The 21,094-nt window shown below is 43.1% G+C and overlaps 1 protein-coding gene across 5 annotated transcripts; it reads right to left on the bottom strand.

Annotated features, from left to right (window-relative positions):
* Nucleotides 1-500: 500 nt before the first annotated feature.
* Nucleotides 501-20,884, bottom strand: Zbtb25 (zinc finger and BTB domain containing 25). 5 transcript variants are annotated; one of them, XM_021202090.1, is made up of 3 exons: nucleotides 20,723-20,884; nucleotides 7,805-7,984; nucleotides 501-1,728 (listed from the first exon to the last, which is right to left on the bottom strand). In XM_021202090.1, the coding sequence occupies exons 2-3, from the start codon at nucleotides 7,975-7,977 to the stop codon at nucleotides 582-584; spliced, it is 1,320 nt and encodes a 439-aa protein (XP_021057749.1). In that variant the 5' UTR covers nucleotides 7,978-7,984; nucleotides 20,723-20,884; the 3' UTR covers nucleotides 501-581. The 5 variants fall into 5 exon arrangements, with proteins under 5 accessions (XP_021057749.1, XP_029396989.1, XP_029396991.1 ...); XM_029541129.1 differs by lacking the exon at nucleotides 20,723-20,884 and adding an exon at nucleotides 20,286-20,703; XM_029541131.1 differs by lacking the exon at nucleotides 20,723-20,884 and adding an exon at nucleotides 20,617-20,700.
* Between the last annotated feature and the right edge of the window lie 210 nt (nucleotides 20,885-21,094).

A 21,094-nucleotide genomic window follows, 5' to 3' on the forward strand; every position in this document is an offset into this window, starting at 1 on the left:
ATATATATATATACATATACATGTATATATATATAGGTATACATTAAAATAACTATTGATTTCCTATATGGCTGAAATATTTAAAAATCATTTTCCTAAGAGCACAATTCACATGAAACCTAAGACAAGTGACAGTTTAGAAGTGTGTCTGTGTATGTGAGAGTGTGTTGGACACTGAACCTAGGGCCTCACACATGCTAGGCAAGTACTCTACAGATGAGCTTCATTCCCAGTCTCTAAAATATTCTCTAAAACAGATCTCATCTGCTTCACAGTCAAGTTCATTTTACTGATTCTGCAACCTGGAAAAACAAGAGATTTTATAAATAATCACTCACTCTAAAGTTTCTACATTAACTTCTGATTTTCAAATTATGATTTAATTTATAGAAAAGCTCATAGGATAATTTGAAAGTTATGTTTAATAGCCATGTCTTATAATGAGAACTGGTATGTTCAACCTCAAAACACACGACAGATTATTTTAAGTCAAAAGACCATGAGAAGGTAACTAATTTACGATTAGAAATGGCACATGAATCTCCTCCAAGATCAGTATAAAAATTCTGCAGGAGAAGCTGCTACTCAACGAGGATGGTGTCCACACCTGCTTGTGTGAGCTCTGACTCTAAGGCACAAGGCAAGTCTAAATGTTCTTGTGACAATCGAGAGCTTTTTAAGGGGACATCAGGCCAGCTGTCACAGTATTGCTGAAACCTCTGGGCCAATGAATTTCCAAACCTTTGGCACCGGTTATATCTGTAGGATTTACCTTTGTGTGTATACATGTGTTCCAGTAACTGGCTCTTTCGAAGAAATTTATGACCACAGATGGTACAACTGATTTTTCTTTTCCTTGAAAAAGAAAAATTACAGTTTAATTCTACCGGCTCTGTGTCTTTGGAGATCAAAGATACTTGACTGATCTGTAAGGGCTCCGAGGTACCCCGGCTCGAGTGCTCAGGCGGTGGCTGCTGCTGCTCATTCTCCTTGACAATGAAGGAGCTGAGCCTCCGGCATTCAAGAGCCTCACTGCTGTCACTAAGTGGATGCACTTCACCAAGGTCATTACTTTCCAAAATGGAAGCAGGGACACCAAATGGGAGAGATCCGGACACATGGGTATGGAGGTGTTGTCTCAGGTTACTTCGGGATTCAAAACGCTCCCCACAGTAATGGCATAAGTGGACTTTGATACTGTTTTCTGTAAAAGAGGGGCCAGTCACTTCTGATGAGGATGAGGAGTGGCTTTGGGGGATCACAGTCTCTGGATCACATCTCTCCTGTTTGATGGACACTGGGGGCTTCTGGTGCTCCTCCACGGCCTGGGCAGCAGGATGGGCCCTCTGCTGCTCTGCACCGCCACCATCATCTAGCCCAATTGCCAGAGAGAGTTGCAGCTGGGGGTGGTCACCTGGGACAGCAGCTCTGTTTCCACTGCCACTGGGAGGAGTTTCTTTGATCTCCAGCCCTTGTTTGACAGCTGTTTTCTGGGCTGTTGAAATCTGAATACCATACAAATTTGATGTCTGCACAGTCTCTGGTGAGAACACTTGATTCATTTCAGTTGCGATGTGAGAAAGGTAGTCAGCGTGAAGAAATCGGATCCCTTCCTCCAAACGACTATGATCCACAATCTGTTTTGGCCCTTTTCCTGTGTACATAATATGCAACAAGTAGCTGAATATATCGGGCTGGATGTCAGCTGGTTGTATTTTTATGCATTCACTGTTAAAACAAAAACAAACCCAAACAAAATGAAATACAACCTAGTTAGCCTTTTGGTTTCTAACAATCTTAGGTTAAAACAAATTCTCCCCTAGAGGTTTAAACCTGGCAATCTGCCTTGATGTAACAACAACGGGAAAAATCAGTCTTCGAAGTTAACTGCTTTTACGGTTCATCAACAAGACTTTGTGCATCTAACCTACTGCCTAACAGCAGGAAACGCAGAGATGTTCACACTAGTTCCCCCCCCAGGTGACTCCTAAGCAGTACAGACTACTGGAGGTGCAAGAGGATAGAGACTAGCGACTAAACTAGTGCTCTGCTTTTATACTGAACATACACGCAGTGAAAGGGACTAACGCAGAAACTCCAAAGGATGCCTGTATGCTGGTGTTCACTGTACCATTATTTACAGTAGCTAAAAGCTAGAAACAACTAAATACCCATCAAAAGATTAATGGAGCCAGGTGTTGTGGGGCAGCCTTTTAATCCAAGCACTTGGGAGGCTGAGGCAGGTGAATCTCTTTGAATTTGAGGCCACCCTGGTCTAAATAGAGAGTTCCAGAGCAGCCAGAGCTACACACACAGACCCTGTCTCAAAAAAGAATAAAAGAGAGGAAGAGAAAAACAATGGGTAAGCAAAGCAGGTAAACATCGTGTATGTCAACTTGCCACAAGGAAAAGGAACTTCTGGTATGGGTTATAACTTTGAACTCTTGAAAGCATACTAAGTTTAAAAAAAAAAAAAAAGACACAAAAGGCCAAAAATTGTATGGTACCACATCCATTAAATATCTAAAGCAAAGCCGGGCCATTAGTCCCAGCACTCATGGACAACCAGGGATAAAGAAGCCCTCTCGGAGGCCGGGTGTGGGGCGCACGCCTTTAATCCCAGCACTCGGGAGGCAGAGGCAGGAGGATTTCTAACTTCGAGGCCAGCCTGGTCTACAGAGTGAGTTCCAGGACAGCCAGGGCTACACAGAGAAACCCTGTCTCGAAAAACAAACAAAACAAACAAACAAACAAACAAAGAAGCCCTCTCTGGAAAACACCCAAAACCAACAAAAGGAGAAATATCTAAGACAACACTTACAAAGAGACAGAACCAGGCTGGACAAAGGGTTGTTCAGTGGTTAAAAATATTTGCTGTTCTTCTAGAAGACCTGGTTGGTTTTGATCCCCAGCACCCATAAGGTGCCTCACAATCGTCTGTGACTCCAGTTCCAGGGGACCAGATCCCTTCTGGCTTAGTGTGCACCAGGCATGCAAGTGGAACACAGATATCATTCAGGCCACACACCCATATACAAGGGACAAGGACAGACATATGGGGTTAAGGAAACCCCACAATTGAATAAGGGGTAGTTACAGGTGGCTGAAGGAGAATGGAAAGTTACTCCTTAATAGGTACAGTGTTTATGTTAGGAGAGATGAAAAGGTTTTGGAAACAGCTGTGATAGTTGCAGGTAACATTATGAATGTAATTACTGCCATTGAGCCGGATGATTTTAAAGTGTTAATTATAGAGACCCTCCTCCGAAAACCAAAACCAGGGGCCTAGAGAGATGGCTCAGTGCTGAAGAGCACTCACTGCTCTGGCAGAGGACCTGGCTTCAGTTTCTAGCACCCATATAACAGCTCATATCATGCAGACAAAACACTCATACACATAAAAATTATTAAAAACCAAAAAACATCTTGAAAAAACCAAAAAAAAAAAAACCAAAAAAAACAAAACAAAGAACAAAATAACAAAATGACAATCAAACAACCAAAAGCAAACCAAACCAACAAAATATTCGTGTTTTTAAAGGTATATAATGAAATTGTTATTTAAAATGTAAGTGAAACTGTTTTGGTTTCTAAATCTTTAAATCACAAATGAATACAAGTATAATTTTGAAAAGCATCCTAGGAATTTCCAAGGCACTATGGTTACTAGAGAGCATAACAAAGCAGACCTGTGTGAACTTAAGAGCAGAAGCACCAAAGGGAGATTATGCACTTGAAGCAGCGGTGGACAGCGTCGGTGGACTGTTTCCCTGAAGCAGTTTACTCTGGGGGCCAGCACACTGACAATCTAGTTTCTCTAGTCCTTCACCCTGACACCCCTGCTTCCTCTCTCAGGTTTTACTCTTTGATGTGCTCTGTCTACTCACTAGCATGTTCTGTGACATGCATTCTGGGGGAATAAATTCAGAATTCTGTTACCTGAAGATGTTTGATCAGTACAAACACAACACAAGGCAGGCCTCACCCTCACAATGCCTATGTTTATTTAAATTTTTACATTAGGTATTTAATTACATTTCAAATGTTGTCCCCTTTCCTGGTTTCCCCTCTGAAAACCCTCTATCCCCTACCCCCTTCCCCTGCTCACCAACCCACCCACACCTGCTTCCTGGCCCTGGCATTTTCCTACCTGGGGCATAGAGCCTTCAAAGGACCAAGGGCCTCTCCTCCTATTGATGACCGACTAGGCCATCCTCTGCTACAGATGCAGCTAGAGCCATGAGTCCCACCAAGTGTCTCCTTTGATTGGTGGTTTAATCCCTGGGAGCTCTGGGGGGTACTGCTTAGTTCATATTTTTGTTCCTCCTATGGCGTTGTTAATCCCTTCAACTCCTTGGGTCCTTTTTCTAGCTCCTTCATTGGGGACCCTGTGCTTACTCCAATGGTAGGCTGTGAGGATCCACCACTGTATTTGAAAGGCATTGGTGGAGCCTCTCTGGAGACAGCTATAACAGGCTTCTGTCAGTAAGCACTTGTTGGCATCCACAAAAGTGATTGCATTTGGTGATTGTATATAGGATGGATCCCCAGGTTGGGCAGTCTCCGGATGGTCATCCCTTCAGTCTCTGCTCCACACTCTGTCTCTGTAGCTCCTTCAATGCCTGCATTTAGATGGTACTTTAGGAGCTAAACAACTCACAGCTCAGAGCAGACTGGGGGGAAGATAGCATTTATAATGTGGTGAGTGTAATCTACAGTGTCACATCAGAGACAAAACACCTCTAGCAGGATTTCACTCCAATCTCATCTTTGTACTGTGCCACACTACTAGCCACCTTATCTATTCTTTTGTGTGAATGATCATATCTGCATTTTATATCACCTTTGCTTGTGTGACAGCTTGTACATGCTTGGCCTAGGAAGTAGTACTGTGTGGCCTTGGAGTAGGTGTGTCACTGTGGGTGTGGGCTTTAAGACCCTCATCCGCTGCCTGGAAGTCAGTCTTCTGCTAGCAGCTTTCAGATGAAGATGTAGAACTCTCAGTTCCTCCTGCACCATGCCTGACTGGATGCTGCCATGTTCCCACCTTGATGATAATGGACAGAACCTCTGTAAGCCAGCCCTAATTAAATGTTGTCCATATAAGAGTTGCCATGGTCATGGTGTCTGTTCACAGCAGCAAAACCCTAACTAAGACTGCTTCTTTCTCTTCTTTTCTTTTGTTTTGTTTTCTTTTTTTTTTAAGACAGGGTTTTATTATGTCCACGCTTGGTACTTGCAGTATAGTACAGGCTGGCCCCAAACTCACAGTGATTCTCCTCTCTCTTAACCTAAAATGCTAGGATTATAAACATTAGCCACCACACCTGGCTGGGCTAAGCCTTTAATCAATCTTAGTTATATTTGTTTTTATTAGTATGCTCTATGATGGATACCATGGACTGAGTTAAACAGTGATACATAAAAGTTATGGCCCAAACTGTGATCCATGCTATTTCCTCTCCTTATTACTGTAATACTCCTCCTTATATTCCTCTGCAACATCTCAGAGACTCTTGATTTTTTGGATTTGTAAAGTCTGTTTCAAAATTCTCAAAAGAGGCCTGCTAGAACTCTTCTACTTTGAGCACACCTGATGTTTGACACCATATTACTAACAACAAAGCTCTGCTCTAAACATTTTAATATCACTAATCCACTTACTCTTAATACCCAGAAGGAGAGTGTATCATTGTAGCATTTAACAGACAAGAAAACTCAGTGTTAGGGTTTGATCATGAACTGTCCCCTGAAAGCTCAGGTGTACATTCTCACAGCCTTGGTGGCCAGCTGATGGGCTCTGGGGAAGTGACTAGGTCACGAGGACTCTGGCTTCACCAGTGTATTCTCCACTCACAGAGTCACAATGTCATGTGACTGAATTACTTGGAGGTGGGAGACACTAGGAGACAGGGCCAAGGTGAAAGAAGAGTCACTAGACACGCCTGCCAGGGCTGCTTATCTAGCCCTGGTCATCACTGCACGGTTGGTTCCTGCTTTCTGCCTGCCTACTACAAAGTGTGTAGCTTTTCTGTTATGCCTTCTTTCATGGTATCTCTGCCTTCCCAGTGTTAAAGTCATGTGTGCAAGTGCACTAAAGTCATAGAGCAAGTGCACTAAAGTCACAGTGCAAGTGTACTAAAGCCTGAGGCTGCAAGCACAACAAATCTTTGTTTTCTTAGGCATTTTGTCACAGCACCAGGGAGTGACTACACAAGACAGATCAATTATTTGCTTTACATTTAATTCTCTATCAGACTATAGATTTCTTGAAGACAGAGTATAACTTACTTATAACCATATTCTAGCTCAATCTCTAATATATATATATATATGCATATTATATATACACACATACTTAGGAAATATTTAAATGATTGAACAGTTAAATAAAAAATATATAATTGGGATTTGACACCTCAATTTCATGTAAGGTCCTTTAAAAACAAACAAAACAACAATCCACCAAATATACAGGGTACCAAGCCTGATGGCTTGGGCCTATGGCTCTAGCTACTCAGAAGGCTGAGGCAGGAAGATCACAATCAAGGTCCTCCTGGGCTACAGCGTGAGTTCAAGGGCAGTCTGGGCAACTTAGTAAGACTCTATCGCAAAATTTATAAATAAATAAGCAAGCAAGCAATAGTCTGGAATTGTCTAAACATAGACTAGACTAAAATTAATCTTTTCCAAGAGCTCAGAATTTGAATTGCCATACTACCTAAGTTCAAAAACTGCAAAAGAACTCAAAAACAGAAAATGTGAAATAAACACTCTCTTTGACTGGTGATGTCCAATCTGTGATGGTACAATGTGACAGTGAAATGTTGCTACACCAAAAATCAACAGCCCAGTGCTTAAGCACACAGGTTAACGTCAGAGTTACACTTGAGTCCAACTCATCAGCTATTTACTCCTGGATGGGCCATTTAACAGCTCAGTCTTGGTTGCTTTTTCTCAGCCAACCAAGAAAAAGTTATGGCATAACAATGGAATTTACATTATAGGACTTGACGCTTGGGTATTGGCTAAGCCTTTTTTGTTGGTAGTGGGTTTTTTGAGACAGGATCTCATTAGGCAGCTTTGGTTGGCCTAGAACTCACAATGTAGACAAGTTGGTCTTAAACTTAAGAGATCCCCTTGCCTCTGCCACAGAAGTGGTAAGATTAAAGGAATACAGCCCCACACTGGACTAGGCTAAGCCTTTAATCAATTTGAGTTATACTTGTTTTCATTAAGTATGTTTTACCATGGATACCATGTACTGAGTTTAATACTGACTTATATATGTTATTATAATTAAAAATTTGTACTAGAATAACCCAATAATAAGCCCTTAAACAGTGATTCTCAACCTGTGGGTTACAACCCCTCTAGGGTCAAACAATCCTTTCATGGGGTCAACTATCAGATACCCTGCATATCATATATTTATATTACGATTCATAACAGCAAAGTTATGGTTATGAAATAGCAACAAAATAATTTTATGGTTGGAGGTTATCACAACATGAGGATCTCAGCATTAGGAAGGTTGAGGAACCACTGCCTTTTTAAAAAAAGACTTATTATATTATTATACATAAGTACATTGTAGCTGTCTTCAGACTCGCCAGAAGAAGGCATCAGATCTCATTACAGATGGTTGTGAGCCACCATCTGGTTGCTGGGATTTGAACTCAAGACCTTTGGAAGAGCAGTCTGTGCTCTTACCTGCTGAACCATCTCACCAGCCTTAAATGATATAAGACATATATATCACAACATTACAAATTTTCTTCTCATTTACAAGAGCCCCTCTTACCTTGTTTGGTGAATAAAAATCATCTTGAAATAGTTAGAAAAGGCAGCAAGTACTGCTCTGTGGGCTTTGAAGTAAACATCCCCAATAGCAACTGTGCAGTCACACAGAAAGCCGAATTCTCGCTGCATGTTCAGCTGCTGCAGTAGCACAAGGCTATGGCTAGCAGTATCCATGGCGGCTCTGAGAAAAACCAACATAGATATATATGTTCGGGATACATAGATGTTTATATACATACGTACGTACATACATACACACACATACAAATATACATACTTATACATAAAACTGGTTATGGTTCACACAAACCTAGAGCATTAAGGTCTCATTTTAAATGAAAATACTCAACACTGTGGACTTCGCTCTCTAACATTAAACCCCTTAATTAATGACAACTGAGATGAACTCTTCTGAACAATAAGACCGTCTTTTAAGCAAGGACGAGGGTAATTTGTATGGTGAGAGAAATGCTCATGCTTTTCAATGTGATCATGTTTTGCTTTCGTGTGTGTGTGTGTGTGTGTGTGTGTGAGAGAGAGAGAGAGAGAGAGAGAGAGAGAGAGAGAGAGAGAGAGCGCACATGCTAGGCAAGCCCCACTCCTACTCTCCTTAGGGTTTAATGCTGGGCTTCGTCTACACCAGGTAAGCACTCACCCCCATCTTGTGATCACGTTTCCAGTGATGTTTCTTAACTCGAGAGATGAAATGGAATACTACAGTGGGGCTCAGGGTTACATGAGATAACTTAGTGAAAACTGGGTTGTAATAGAAAACGCTACTTAAATGTCGCCTATAAGTGGGAATAATAGCATAATAGCAGGGCATCCTGCCTGGCTGTGAGCCTCAGCTACCTCCCCAGCCTGATGGGCAGCCTATCTGGACTACAACTGTCCATTTTCTTCTTAGATCCTCTGGCATTCAGGAGACACTGGCCTCCTGACTGTCATAAAACTTAGCAGTCACAGATGTCAAGCCATACCCTGATTTATATGGGGCCTGGGAGCTCATGACAAAGAACCTACAACCTGATTTCATACACGTCTGGGTGCAGATTCTCTGTGTTAAGAAAAGGAAGATATGGCAAATGAGCCTCAAGGGGAAAATTCCTGCATGAGGATATGCAAGCAAGTCCTGACCACGACAGTAACTGTGTGTCTAAACAAAGACACAGAAAAAAATCACAGTTTCAGGCAGGTGGGAGGTGAATCTTCACCACCACTCTGCCCTAGCTGTGCAAGAGCCCTGGTACTTTGGGGAGAAGGCAGCTGCAATTCAAAGGGTGTTATAAGTATGGTAGTTTGGATATGCTTGGCCCCGACAGATTCATGTGTTTCAATGCTTGGTCATAGGGAATGGCACTATTGGGAGGTGTGGCCTTGTTGGAGGAAGTGTATCACTGTGTAGGTGGGCTTTGAGGTCTCCTATGCTCAAGTTCCATCCTGTGTGGAATCAGAACCTCCTCCTGGCTGCTTTTGGATCAACATGTAGAACTCTTAGCTCCTCCTACAGCACCATCTGCCTGGATGCTGCCATGCTTCCTGCCATGATGATAATGGACTGAACCTCTAAAACTGTAAGCCAGCCCCAACTAAAGGCTTTCCTTTTTAAGAGTTGCCTTGGTCATGGTGACTCTCACAGCAATGAAGCCCTAAGACACTAGGGAACCGGGAGAACACCTTTTGAAAGAACAGATTCTGAAAATGAGAATGAAGCTTCTACCATAGCCAGAGAGACTAAGGTCTGAGGAGGTCAGTGATGGAGGCAGGTGTAACCATTAGGAGATTAGCAGGAACAAGGGTAGCAGACAGGTGAGCAATTGATGATGATAGAATAAAGATAGCTAACACGTTACAGTGCTTCCTAGGTTAGGCACTTTATACCCATTCCATTCTTAACAGGACTTTCCAAGTAAAGGAATATTCGGTTCCTGTTACAACTCAGGACTGAATGACAAACACCCAAGATTACACTGCTAGTAAGGAGTAGAAGCACAGGATTCAAACCTGAGCTCCAAGGCCAACTCTGCCTCCCCCATAGTCCCTCAAAGGAAGCATGACCCACAAACCAGAGAGCACCGAGAGGAGCTACAGATGAACTCCACAGGAAGCTTAAGGAGTATTAAAACAGAGGGGTTAGGGAGAGACCTGGATGTCCTGCTGGCTAAGCAGATGATAAACAACAACAACAAAATATATATGGAAATAAAGTCTAAAATAGAGCATAATGACACTACTATTGATAAAAGAACCTGTTTTATTAAAAACAACATGATATATTAATGCAACATTATCTCAAAGACATAAGAGACAGAAAATAAACTACATAAAGAAAACTATGTAAAAGGAACTGAATTGTTATTTTAAACACAAGAGAAAATGTTTTACATAAATAACTTCCTGTCTGTGTATACATCACTGGAAAGGTTCAGATACAACAGCAGGCTTTTCATTCTTCAGTAACTTTGAGAAAGAAACTAAGGAGTAGAGATGAAAGGAGGGACTATACTATCTGAACTCAAAATTATAAACAGTTTAGATAACAATAAAAATAAGGGCTGGCAAGATGGCTCAGCGGGTAAGAACACTGACTGCTCTTCCAAAGGTCTTGAACTCAAATCCCAGCAACCGCATGGTGGATCACAACCACCAGTTATGAGATCTGACACCCTCTTCTGGTGCGTCTGAAGTCAGCTACAGTGTACTTATGTATAGTAATAAATAAATCTTTGGGCCAGAGCGAGCAGAGGTCCTAAAATTCAATTCCCAACAACCACATGAAGGCTCACAACCATCTGTACAGCTACAGTGTACTCACATGCATAAAATAAATAAATAAACCTTAAAAAAAAACAGTAAAAATAAAATATAAGCCTACCCACACACTATCAACACAGGAAAGAATTATTACATCCATGGAAGAAATCCCTTGGCATGTCTTTCACTTCACCCTCCACTACCTTACCTCCAAACATAACCGCTATCCTGAATTTCATGTTTTTGGCTTTCTTATTTTTTAATGTATTTATTTCAGAGACAGCAGAAGAGGACATCGGATCCCATTACAGATGGTTGTAAGCCACCATGTGGTTGCTGGGAATTGGACTCAAAGACTTCTGGAAGAGCAGTCAGTGCTCTTAACCATTGAGCTATCTCTCAAGCCCCACTTTTGACTTTCTTATGCATCACCACATTCTGCCCGTGTAGGACCGTATCTTTGACCAAAGAATAGTATTGTTTATAGTATTGTTTACAAGTTTTATTCTTCATAAATAATTAACTTCAAGAATTCCATTGATTCTTTTACCTCTATATTCAGACATTATTTTAAGAAAGATTTTATTTATTTCAAATTATGTATCTATGTGTGGACAATGCACATGAGTACAGATCCTTCTGGAAGTACTAGACCCCTGGGAGGGAGCCAAAGTTACAGGTGGCTAGGAGCCACTCTGTGTTGATAGGAGTCAAACAGAGATTTTAAAGTGTTTTTCTATACTGAAACTTCAAATATAGGTCTTTTAAAAATCTCCTTGTTAGCCAGGCAATAGTGTCACATGCCTTTAATCCCAGCACTTGGGAGTCAGAGGCAGGTGGATTTCTGAGTTCAAGGCCAGCCTGGTCTATAGAGTGAGTGAGTTCCAGGACAGCCAGGGCTACACAGAGAAACCCTGTCTAAAAAAACCCAAAAACCAAAACCAAAACCAAAAAAAATCTCCTTGTTGTTGGATCAGGGTTCAGGTCCCAACACTGATATAACAAACCAGGTTTCTTGCAAAATGCCTTTACCTACAGCTTCTGGCCTCCATGTAACCACTCACGTACATACACATATGCAAACAAAAATAAACTACAAGAATTTTTAACATTTTGTGCATGTGTGTGTGTGTGTGTGTGTGTGTGTGTGTGTCTGGGTACAAGTATGCCATGGCACACATGGGGAGACAATATGACAGCTCGCAGATGTGTCATGGTTCTATAATTCTACCATGTAGGTCCAGGGGTTCAAACTCAGGTTGTTGGGCTTAGCAGTAAACACCCTTACTGCCAAATCATCTCACTGGTCCTATCCCACTTAAACATTTATCATTTTAGTGTGTGTGTGTGTGTGTATGTGTACATACACCAGGGTGTGCATGTGAAGGTCAGAGCACAATGCTGTGGCAACTGGTTCTCTCTACTATATAGGTTCCTGGGCTCAAGCTCAAGCCCTCAGACTTGAATGGCAGGTGCCTTTATATGCTGAGCCATCTTGCTGGCCCTTCCTCATGTCAAAAAACAAATAACTTGCCAGGCAGTGGTGGTGCACGCCCTTAATCCCAGCACTTGGGAGTCAGAGGCAGGTGGATTTCTGAGTTCGAGGCCAGTCTGGTCTACAGAGTGAGTTCCAGGACAGCCAGGGCAACACAGAGAAACCCTGTCTCGAAAAACCAAAACACACACACACACACCCAGAAAACTTTTGGCATCACTGAAATAACTGAATGGGAGCTATAGAAACTTGAGCCTATCCTCTGAAATAAAACAAAGTTGCAGGGCTGGAGAGATGGCTCAGAAGTTAAGAGCACTGACTGTTCTTTCAGAGGTCCTGAGTTCAATTCCCGGCAACCACATGATGGCTCACAACCATCAGTAATGGGATCTGATGTCCTCTTCTGGTGTGTCTGAAAAGAGCAACAGTGTATTCACATATATAAAATAAGTAAATTAATCTTTAAAACAAAACAAAACGAAACAAAGCTGCAAGCTGAGGGTCTTATTCTAAGAGGTTACTTGACCAAAAGTTACTACTTACATCACCACATTTGCTTCTAAAAATCACAGACGAGATTTTAAAAAGACCTATATTTGAAGTTTCAGCACACAAAAACACTTTAAAATCAATAAAATGGCTCAAATACCCTTTTTTTTTTTTAAAAAAAAAATGCTTCATTAAAAAACAACAACAACAACAAAAAAAAACCCTCCAAATTCTTGGATCCTAGGTATTTTCACCAGGTTTTCAAATATGGCTGATATATATTCACTGACCTAACCAACTACTGGCCATGCAGAAATGAGCACACACAAAGCTGCAGTACAAAGATCTTGTGGTTAATAGGCTGAGTAGCAGTTAAACTTTTCATTTCCTCAGCAGATACTCATTGAAACACACACATCAAAAGCATGTGTCACACTAAGTTATAGACCAAAAAAAAAGGCATAAACGCCCAAGTCAAGAATACAGGCTTAGCAAGGAGATAAAACACAAGACAATAATTATATTACAAATTAAAGGCGTAAAGTGCCACCAGAACTGAGTTCACCTGGAGTTAAGCATGGAGAAAGCATGAAAATAAGATATTCAAACTGGTTTTCAACGGGCTCAGACAGATAAAACCGAGTCACTTTACTGGGAGGGGTGTATTTTGTTATCAGAATTCAATTCAGGATAAAGGGAGGAGGAGAAAAGGAGAAAACAGAAGGAAATGACAGGCTCAGCTCGCTAAGGATACTAAGTGTAAGTGTACCCCAGTTGTGACTAAAGGTATCCCGCTGATTGCAGTGAGCTATGTAAGATGCTTGTGTAGAACAGCGCTGGCAGTCACTCACTCAGTGGCAGGGAAAAGAGCATATAGCACTGTAACCCTGGACTTGGAAACCTAACCTCTTAAAGAGTTTCAGCTCAGCCACTAACTAGGTCTGTCTCGATTCCCTGAGCCTCAGTAGCACTTACGAAGTATGGATAATGGCTACTTCTTCTTGAGGTGTCAGATGGAGCACTCAAGAGGCTGAGGCAGGAGGGCCTGGAATTTAAGGCTAGCCTGGACTATAGTGAGACTTTGTTAATGAGGGTATTTTGTGTGTGTGTGTGTGTGTGTGTGTGTGTGTGTGTGTGTGTGTGTGTAACAAGAGGGTATACATATTTGATAGTAGGACCTGTAGTAAGTGTTCAGTAAGTATTAGACAGTACATCTCTAGGTCGGTCAGTCAAGGAGCCAAGTAGAAACCACGTAATGGCAGCGGGGAATGAAGGGAGAGCTCGAGAGAGCCACCAGACACAGAACCGACACAATGTGGCGGCAGACAGGACCCAGTCAACCACAGGCTGCAAGCTAAAGGTGAGTGGGTTGCTAGAAGATGTCATTTATTTCTTCAGCGCACATTTTCCCAGTAACTGCCATGTTCCTGGTATTGATACTAAGGTAAAACACTAGAGCTAGCCACAGGAACTGGCTTAGAGGAGGGGGTTTCTTACACAGCGAGTTCAAAGTGTCTACTCCAGGAAAAGGAAGTAGAAATGTCTAGTGATGAGTGCAGACAGCTCTAGAAAGAGCAGTGCCAAAGGAGACCTCTGAAATGACAAGACTGAAGTTTCTAAATATGTAGAGCTATACAGTGAAGCCAAATTAAAAAAGAAAAAACAAAACAAAACAAAACAAAAAACCTCTAAAAGCTAAGCATGGGTTGGGCCTGGTGGCACACGCATGCTGTAATCAAAGCTACCCTGGATTCCAGGCCCTGTATGATAGAGATTCAAGGCTTGCCTGGGGTAGAGCACAAGCTTAAGCTGATTTGGGAAACTTAGACTTTGGGTCAAAATAAAAAAATACTTTTAAAAAGGGCCTAGATGATGGTAGAGGATTTGTCTAGCATGCATGAGCCCCTGAGTTCACTTTTCAGTACTTAAAAAACAAAAAGCAGGTAAACCTGGGACCTGAGGGAGAGGCAGAACCCTGAGAGGGGGAACACTGGTAACCAGGAGAGCAGGTGACGTCCTACAAGTGCAGGGAAGTGGCTGAGGCCAACTTTTGATTCAAGACGACCTTTCAGGGTAGAGGCAACAAAATAGGAGGTACGGTCAGGGTGGGGCCCCAAGGAAGCTGCAGACCTCAGGAAGAGCTCTGGGTGGAAGGTGAGACCTCTTAGAGGCAGAAGCCACTCCAGATTAACCAGGGAGTTAGCTGGAGGGACTGAGGGTGGAGAATCCGTTAACTCACAAACTACGAAGTCAGTTCATACAGAAAGGGAAAGGGGATCTAAAATACTAACAGGATTAAGCTATGTAAGGAACATTCGGATGCAGTAACTTCTTCCTCTTTAGTTTCCATTTATCTGTCCTCACAATCCCTGACACCTGCCCTCTCTAAGTGGTTAAACCCACTCCATGAGATTCCAGATCTTATATTTTCAGGTCTAAAACTATTTCACCTCTTGCCTCATGTCTCTCCAACATGATACCTCTCCTCCATCTTCAGGTACCTGTAGCAGAATTTCTCAGGAAGGAGTTGAACCCCATCCTGGCAGCCACACCCTCCTAGGCCTTGGTGTCATTCCTTTTACTGGAAGCCTTTTCCAGGCTGAGGCTTCTATTTGCTTACAGCCTTATTTTACATCTTTGATCTACTAACTTTTGTGTCACTGTGGGTCATCCTTCATCGATTAGGGTGATGGCCTCCTGGTCTGGTTTTTCTCATGTCTAGTCATTTATATACGAAAATCTCTGGTTAGGGGCTGCTGAAACGGCTTGGTGGTTGGAGAGCTAACTGCTCTTGTAGAAGACCTGGGTTCAGCTCCCAGGACCCACACAGCAACTCACAGCCTTTTCTAACTCCAGTTCCAGGGGCTCAGATGCCCTCTTCTGGGCTTCATGGTTACCAGGCATGCACATGGTATGCACACATACATGCAAAGCATTCATACACATAAAGGAAACTATGAATAACGTAAGAGACTCTTCAGTAATATCCCTCCAACAGTGATGTTTTTGTTTTTATAATTAATCTGGCTGAACTTAACACTCCCAAGTTCTGCCCCTTGATCGTGGGTTTTGGCAAACTTGTCCATCTCAGTGATGACAAGACTCAGAGTATTACACATCACTAGAACAAACCATTTGATGAGCATCTCCCTCACTTTCCAGCTGCATGTTGTGTGCTCTGCCCTTTTTCTTCTAGCAACAGTTACCCCAGTTTTAGGCATCCACTGTGCCACCAAAACCGAAAAAACAGAAACATTCACTGCTAACCATTTTGTCAATTCAATTTTCAAACACACACATGGTAACAAGACATACATGCAGGCAAAACACCCACAGACATGGAATAAGAACTTTTAAATCTGGTAGGAAGACAGACATGGTGGTATACACTTGTAGTCCTAGCACTTGTGAAACTGAAATTTGAAATTTGTGAAACTTGTGAATTGCTGAAAATTCAATGTAAGCCAAGGCTACACAGATTGAGTTCAAGGCTGACTGGCCTGAGCCTATCTAACAAAAACCAAACAAAAAAATTAAGAGAAAAGATTTTTGGTAGGAAAAAAAGATGTAAAATAGGTTGCAGAAAATAATTCATCCTTCATTATTTAGAGAAGCAAAGAGTTTAAAAACTTTAAAAACATTTTTATTATCAAATTAGTATTTTTAATACTTTATTCTGAGAATTTCATACATGTATACAAGGTATTTTTATCATCATAATATCCTTCCCATCTAAGCACCACCCCTCACCCCACCCAAAGTAATATTTATAACAGGCTTAGTATTGATAGTTGTGAGACTATAAAAGCTTTATTTACTTTCTAGATTGCAGTAAATTAGCTCTGGATTAGTTCAAACTAAGATGAAACAAGTTTATAATTTAGTTAGCATGATATTCAACATCTTGGACTGTTTAGAAAACTCTTTTTGGTTGGCTTGCATTCTCAGATCAGCAGCAGAACAGCCTAGAATACTTAGCTCTTCATTCTCTCACACTGTAGAATCTTTAACAGACTTTATAATCAATTATTAGTAAAAAATAGGAAAGCTGGCAGAGGAATGTCAAGCTTTTTTGAGCTACTTACTCATGGCCATAAATACACAATTTAAAAAATCTCCAGTGCTACATGATAAAAGGCTTTCTACAACAAGTGTAACTGGTATTTATAAAATGGTAGTCATTTTTTGATGATTGTGGATGTGTGACAGTTGATATGGTTTTATCTGTGAGACAAGATCCCACTATAACCTAGACAACCTAGACTTTACAATGTAGCCCAAGCTGACCTGAAGTCTATGTTCTCTTGCCTCATGCTTCTGAATAGTGGACCATAAGCATATACATAATTCCCAGCAAGTATGGAAGAATGTTTACAATTGCATAAGTATCCCAAAGAATTGTGTTCATTATATTAGATAAATATAATTAAATAATATCAATGATTATTGTAAATGTGACTTTAAACTAAAATTTTAGGTGGTTTAAGGAATATAAGTAGTTAGACATACTGTTGCATACCTGTAATTCCAGCTCATAGAAGTTTTGAGGCCTGAACTTAGAAAAACCTATCTCAAAAAGAAAACAAACAGGAGATTTGGGGAAAGGGCCCTGTACTCACCCCATCCCAAGGCAAACCCCTGAAGCTCACTGACAAGCTGGGTTACATGAATTGGTGAGCCCCACCTTCAGTAAGGAAGACACCCAAGGTCGACCTCTGACCTCAGATCCACATACACAGACACACACCCCTCAAAGAAAAGAAACAATGATCTAAACTAATGCACTAGTAGAGTGGTTAGAAGCCAGGAAGGGCCACACCATTTCAAACTTTCTGGTGAAAAATATCTAGGAAAAAGAACCATTTATTCTTATACTCTTTTAAATTTATTTCCACAGTGTCTAAAAATGATACAGGAACTGCCAAATCTGAAAATACAGGCAGAGATAAAACCTGTCAGGAACCCATTCACAGAGACTGTTGGAGAAGATGTGGTGGATGACACAGGAAAGGGCAGTTACATTCTAGAAACCTTCAATAGGATATTAGAGCCCTGGTCTGTGCGTGTGTCTGTCTGTCTGTCTGATAAAGCACTAAGCCAATAAAACTTAGAAATAAAAAACTTAATACAAAAGAAAAGAACAGAGTCTTCTTGATTTATTCTAAAGACTGCATCTAACAAGAGCCAAAGATGTACTCACAGGCCAGGGGAAGTGAAAGAGGGCAAGACTAGGAGACCCAGAGTGCAGCGGGCAAGTGACTGAGGGGCTGTGTAAGTGAGCTACCATCTCTGCCAGAGAATAACAGCTCCACGAACACACTTCCAACACAGATTAAATAACACCCTCTGCCTAAAGAGCCCGCTGATTCAGGATTAAACACTGGTTTTGATCTGTATCTATAAAAGCAATTAATTAGAAAAATCTCAAAACCTTAATAATATAAATACACTTTTCTTAAGGTTAATTTAAGAGAAGAAAAAAGGCCCAATAAAATGAGAACAGAAACCTAACAAAAGGCGGGGATATAATATAGCCCAGTAGTAGAGGCCTTGTCTAGCGTTCACAAGATGCCAGGTTTGATCCCCACACAATTGTACAACCACGTACAATTAAAATGAATAATGAAATTTCATGTTAGCTTTGAGTACTCTTTTTCCTCCACTTTCTTTTGGGAGTTGGTGGGTGAGGGGGGTGGTGAGTCAGGGCTATGTAGTTCTGGCTGTCCTGGAACTTACTATGTAGACCAAGCTGGCCTTGAACTCACAGAGATCTGCCTTCCTCTGTCTCCCAAGTGCTGGGATCTAAAAGGTGTGCATTACTATGCCTGGCAAAACATATTATATGTGTACTTGCATGAATTCAGGTGTACCATATGTATGCAGGAGCCTGTGGAAACCAGAAGGAATCAGCTCCCCTGGAACTGTTGTTATAGAAAGTTAAGAGCCACATGGGTGCTGGAAGCCAAACCTGGGTTGTCTATACGCACAGTAGGCACTCTCAACCTATGAGCCATCTAGACAGACTAAAGGAAAAAACTGTGATTGAGGAACCTAACTAACAGATGGCATGAATTGGAGATCAAAGGATCTAATTCCATAGCTGGTACAGGTATCAACTATTTTCTTTTTGGCTTTCTCTAAGGACTCAGATGCACACGCTCTGTGGGATAAACCAAGGGGGCACAGGAAGTGGTGTACAGCTACTTTACAATTCATCAAAATCAGAGCACCTGTACTGCTTTTCTGCGGGATAATACAGCTCTGCCAACTCTTTCCTAGCTCTTACTTCAAAAATGGACAAATTGGTCAGATACCACCAGCAGCTTGCAGGGAATAAATCACTTTGGGTCAGCGGTAGGGAAGGCACTAAGCTGTACTTCCCAGCAGCTCAGCCTCGCTAGGAGATTTTTTACTGCCAAGCCACTTGGGCCCCTCCTCCTCAGCTAGACAGCCTGGCTCCTTTGCATTCCCCTCAGGAGATGGGGTGGAAGTACATAGCTCCACTTTGTAAGGCATAGAGGGCAGCTGAAAGTCCTGCCTGGCCTCTCTGGGCAACCACAGGCGCCAATAAATCAGCCACAGGCGATTCTCTCACCCCCCTTCCTGGGGAGCAAGATGTAATGCGAAAGAGCACTGACTAGGCTTGGAAGATAAGTGATCTAGACTTACATTCCTTTGCCAAAAATACTCTGTCACCACAGTCAGGTATACTTCTCTGGCTCACTTCTGCCGGCTTAAAACATATCTGTAATAAGACAATACTACCTTTTAGGGAATTCACCTATTAAAACAGCTGGCAAAGGTTAGCACATAAAACTAAACCTGAGTGGAAACTCCTTATAGCTAAAAGACATTTATTATATATAGTACTGGGCATGACAGTCTAGTGTGTGGGTGTGGTCTTCTTGCAGACCACCCCAGAGTCTCATTATTCCCTAACTGAATCCCAGCCATCTCTATTTCACGTCTACTCATCCCACCGTCGGTCAGGCAGTGGCTGTGTACCCTTAACTAAATAAAACATACCTAGGTTGCTTCAAGAATGATGCCTAAACCTAAGGCCGAGACACGTGGTCAGACAAGGGGACATACGCTCGTAGTCCCGGCAAGCGAGTTCTACACTAGCCTGGACTATCAACCTGAGAAGTCCTGTAAACCTGATATAATCTTAATCACTTCTGGAGTATACACTGTTCAAAGCAGGATAAACTGGCACTGCAGTCCTGGCACGGAGGCAGGAGTTCAATGACAAAAGTGTCTGCAGTCCTGAAGCCTAATTATGAAAGATGCAGAAACTTGATCGGGCAATGCTGTGCTCCTTAGGCCGGGTGTTAGCTGTGAAATGAGGGAGGAACTCCATATAACTTAAGGTCCTTTTCAGCTCGAAAACTCTGATTCTAAGATGTACTTTAATTCTGTCAGTCGACAGCTCTGCAGTTTTTAAAGGACTTGCTGGAGTCCCTCAAGGAAGAAGGCCAAGTTTAATCCCTTAGAGGGAGATGGGAGTTAATTTATAAAACATACAACACTAGCTAGCTGCTATCAGGTTCCAGGTACAGCGCCGTGCGTTGCCTAAGCAACTGATAACGGCTTGATTCCTCCAAATGAGTGCTAGGGAGACGATGATAAGATGATAAGATGGCCAGAATTCAAAAAGAAAAACCAGTGGGCTAAGAGAAAAATACGTGAGAAAAATGAATTATTAAGGTAGAGGGGCTACTTGCCCTAGAAGCTAGGTACTCACAAACTGGACGGGGGAGGGGAGAGGAAGGGCTGCGCGGCCCGAGCTGGATACCCGCCCACTAGAGCCTGGAGGCCTGGCGCGGCCGCCCGGGACCCTGGCCGACACAGACCGACTGAGGCTTCTGCGCCCGCTCGGAGCCCGGCCCGCAGCGGGAATGGGCTCCGAGGCTGTGCGGCAAGCGCGCGCGCCATCCCGCCCGCGGTAGGCCCCGGCGGCCCAAGGCCAAGGGCGGCTCCGCGCGCCCAGCGCTCGCTCGCCGTTGCTAGTTTCCTCCTTGGGCCCTGACTGACATCTCCAACGGACCAAAAACAACACCCCTCTCCCCAGCTACTTGCATCTGTCCCGCGACGGGTGCAGCTGCAGCGGCCGCCCGGGCGGCTCGCGGCGGGAGGGACTGAGCCCGGAGCAGCCCACAGGGGCAGGGCCGCGTTGCTTACCCAGACTCCGCCGCGGCGGCGGACGGGCGGGCGGGCGGGCTTCTCTGTGCGGGAGGGGCGGGCTCCCGCGCGGCGCACACCACGCGGCTGCGCCCGCTCACGCACCCGGCGGGCTGCTCTCGCGCGGCTTCCCGCGCCCGGCCCACGTGACCGGGCTGCCGGGAAGCGAGCGGCACCCCGACTCGTGTGCGTGCCTGCTTGCGTGCGTGCGTGCGTGCGCGCCCGCCCGCCCGCCCGCCCGAGTGGCCAAGGCGGGGGTCGGCCCCGCGCTCGGGGCGCGCCTCTGCCACGGTCCCCAGTCGTGACTGGAGGCGGAAGTGTGGGGACAAGCTTGAGCGTCACTGGCTCCCCACACGTCTCGGCGTGACCCGG

The sequence above is a fragment of the Mus pahari genome, chromosome 7, assembly GCF_900095145.1.
Source record: "Mus pahari chromosome 7, PAHARI_EIJ_v1.1, whole genome shotgun sequence".
In the NCBI taxonomy this organism is placed as follows: Eukaryota; Metazoa; Chordata; class Mammalia; order Rodentia; family Muridae; genus Mus; species Mus pahari.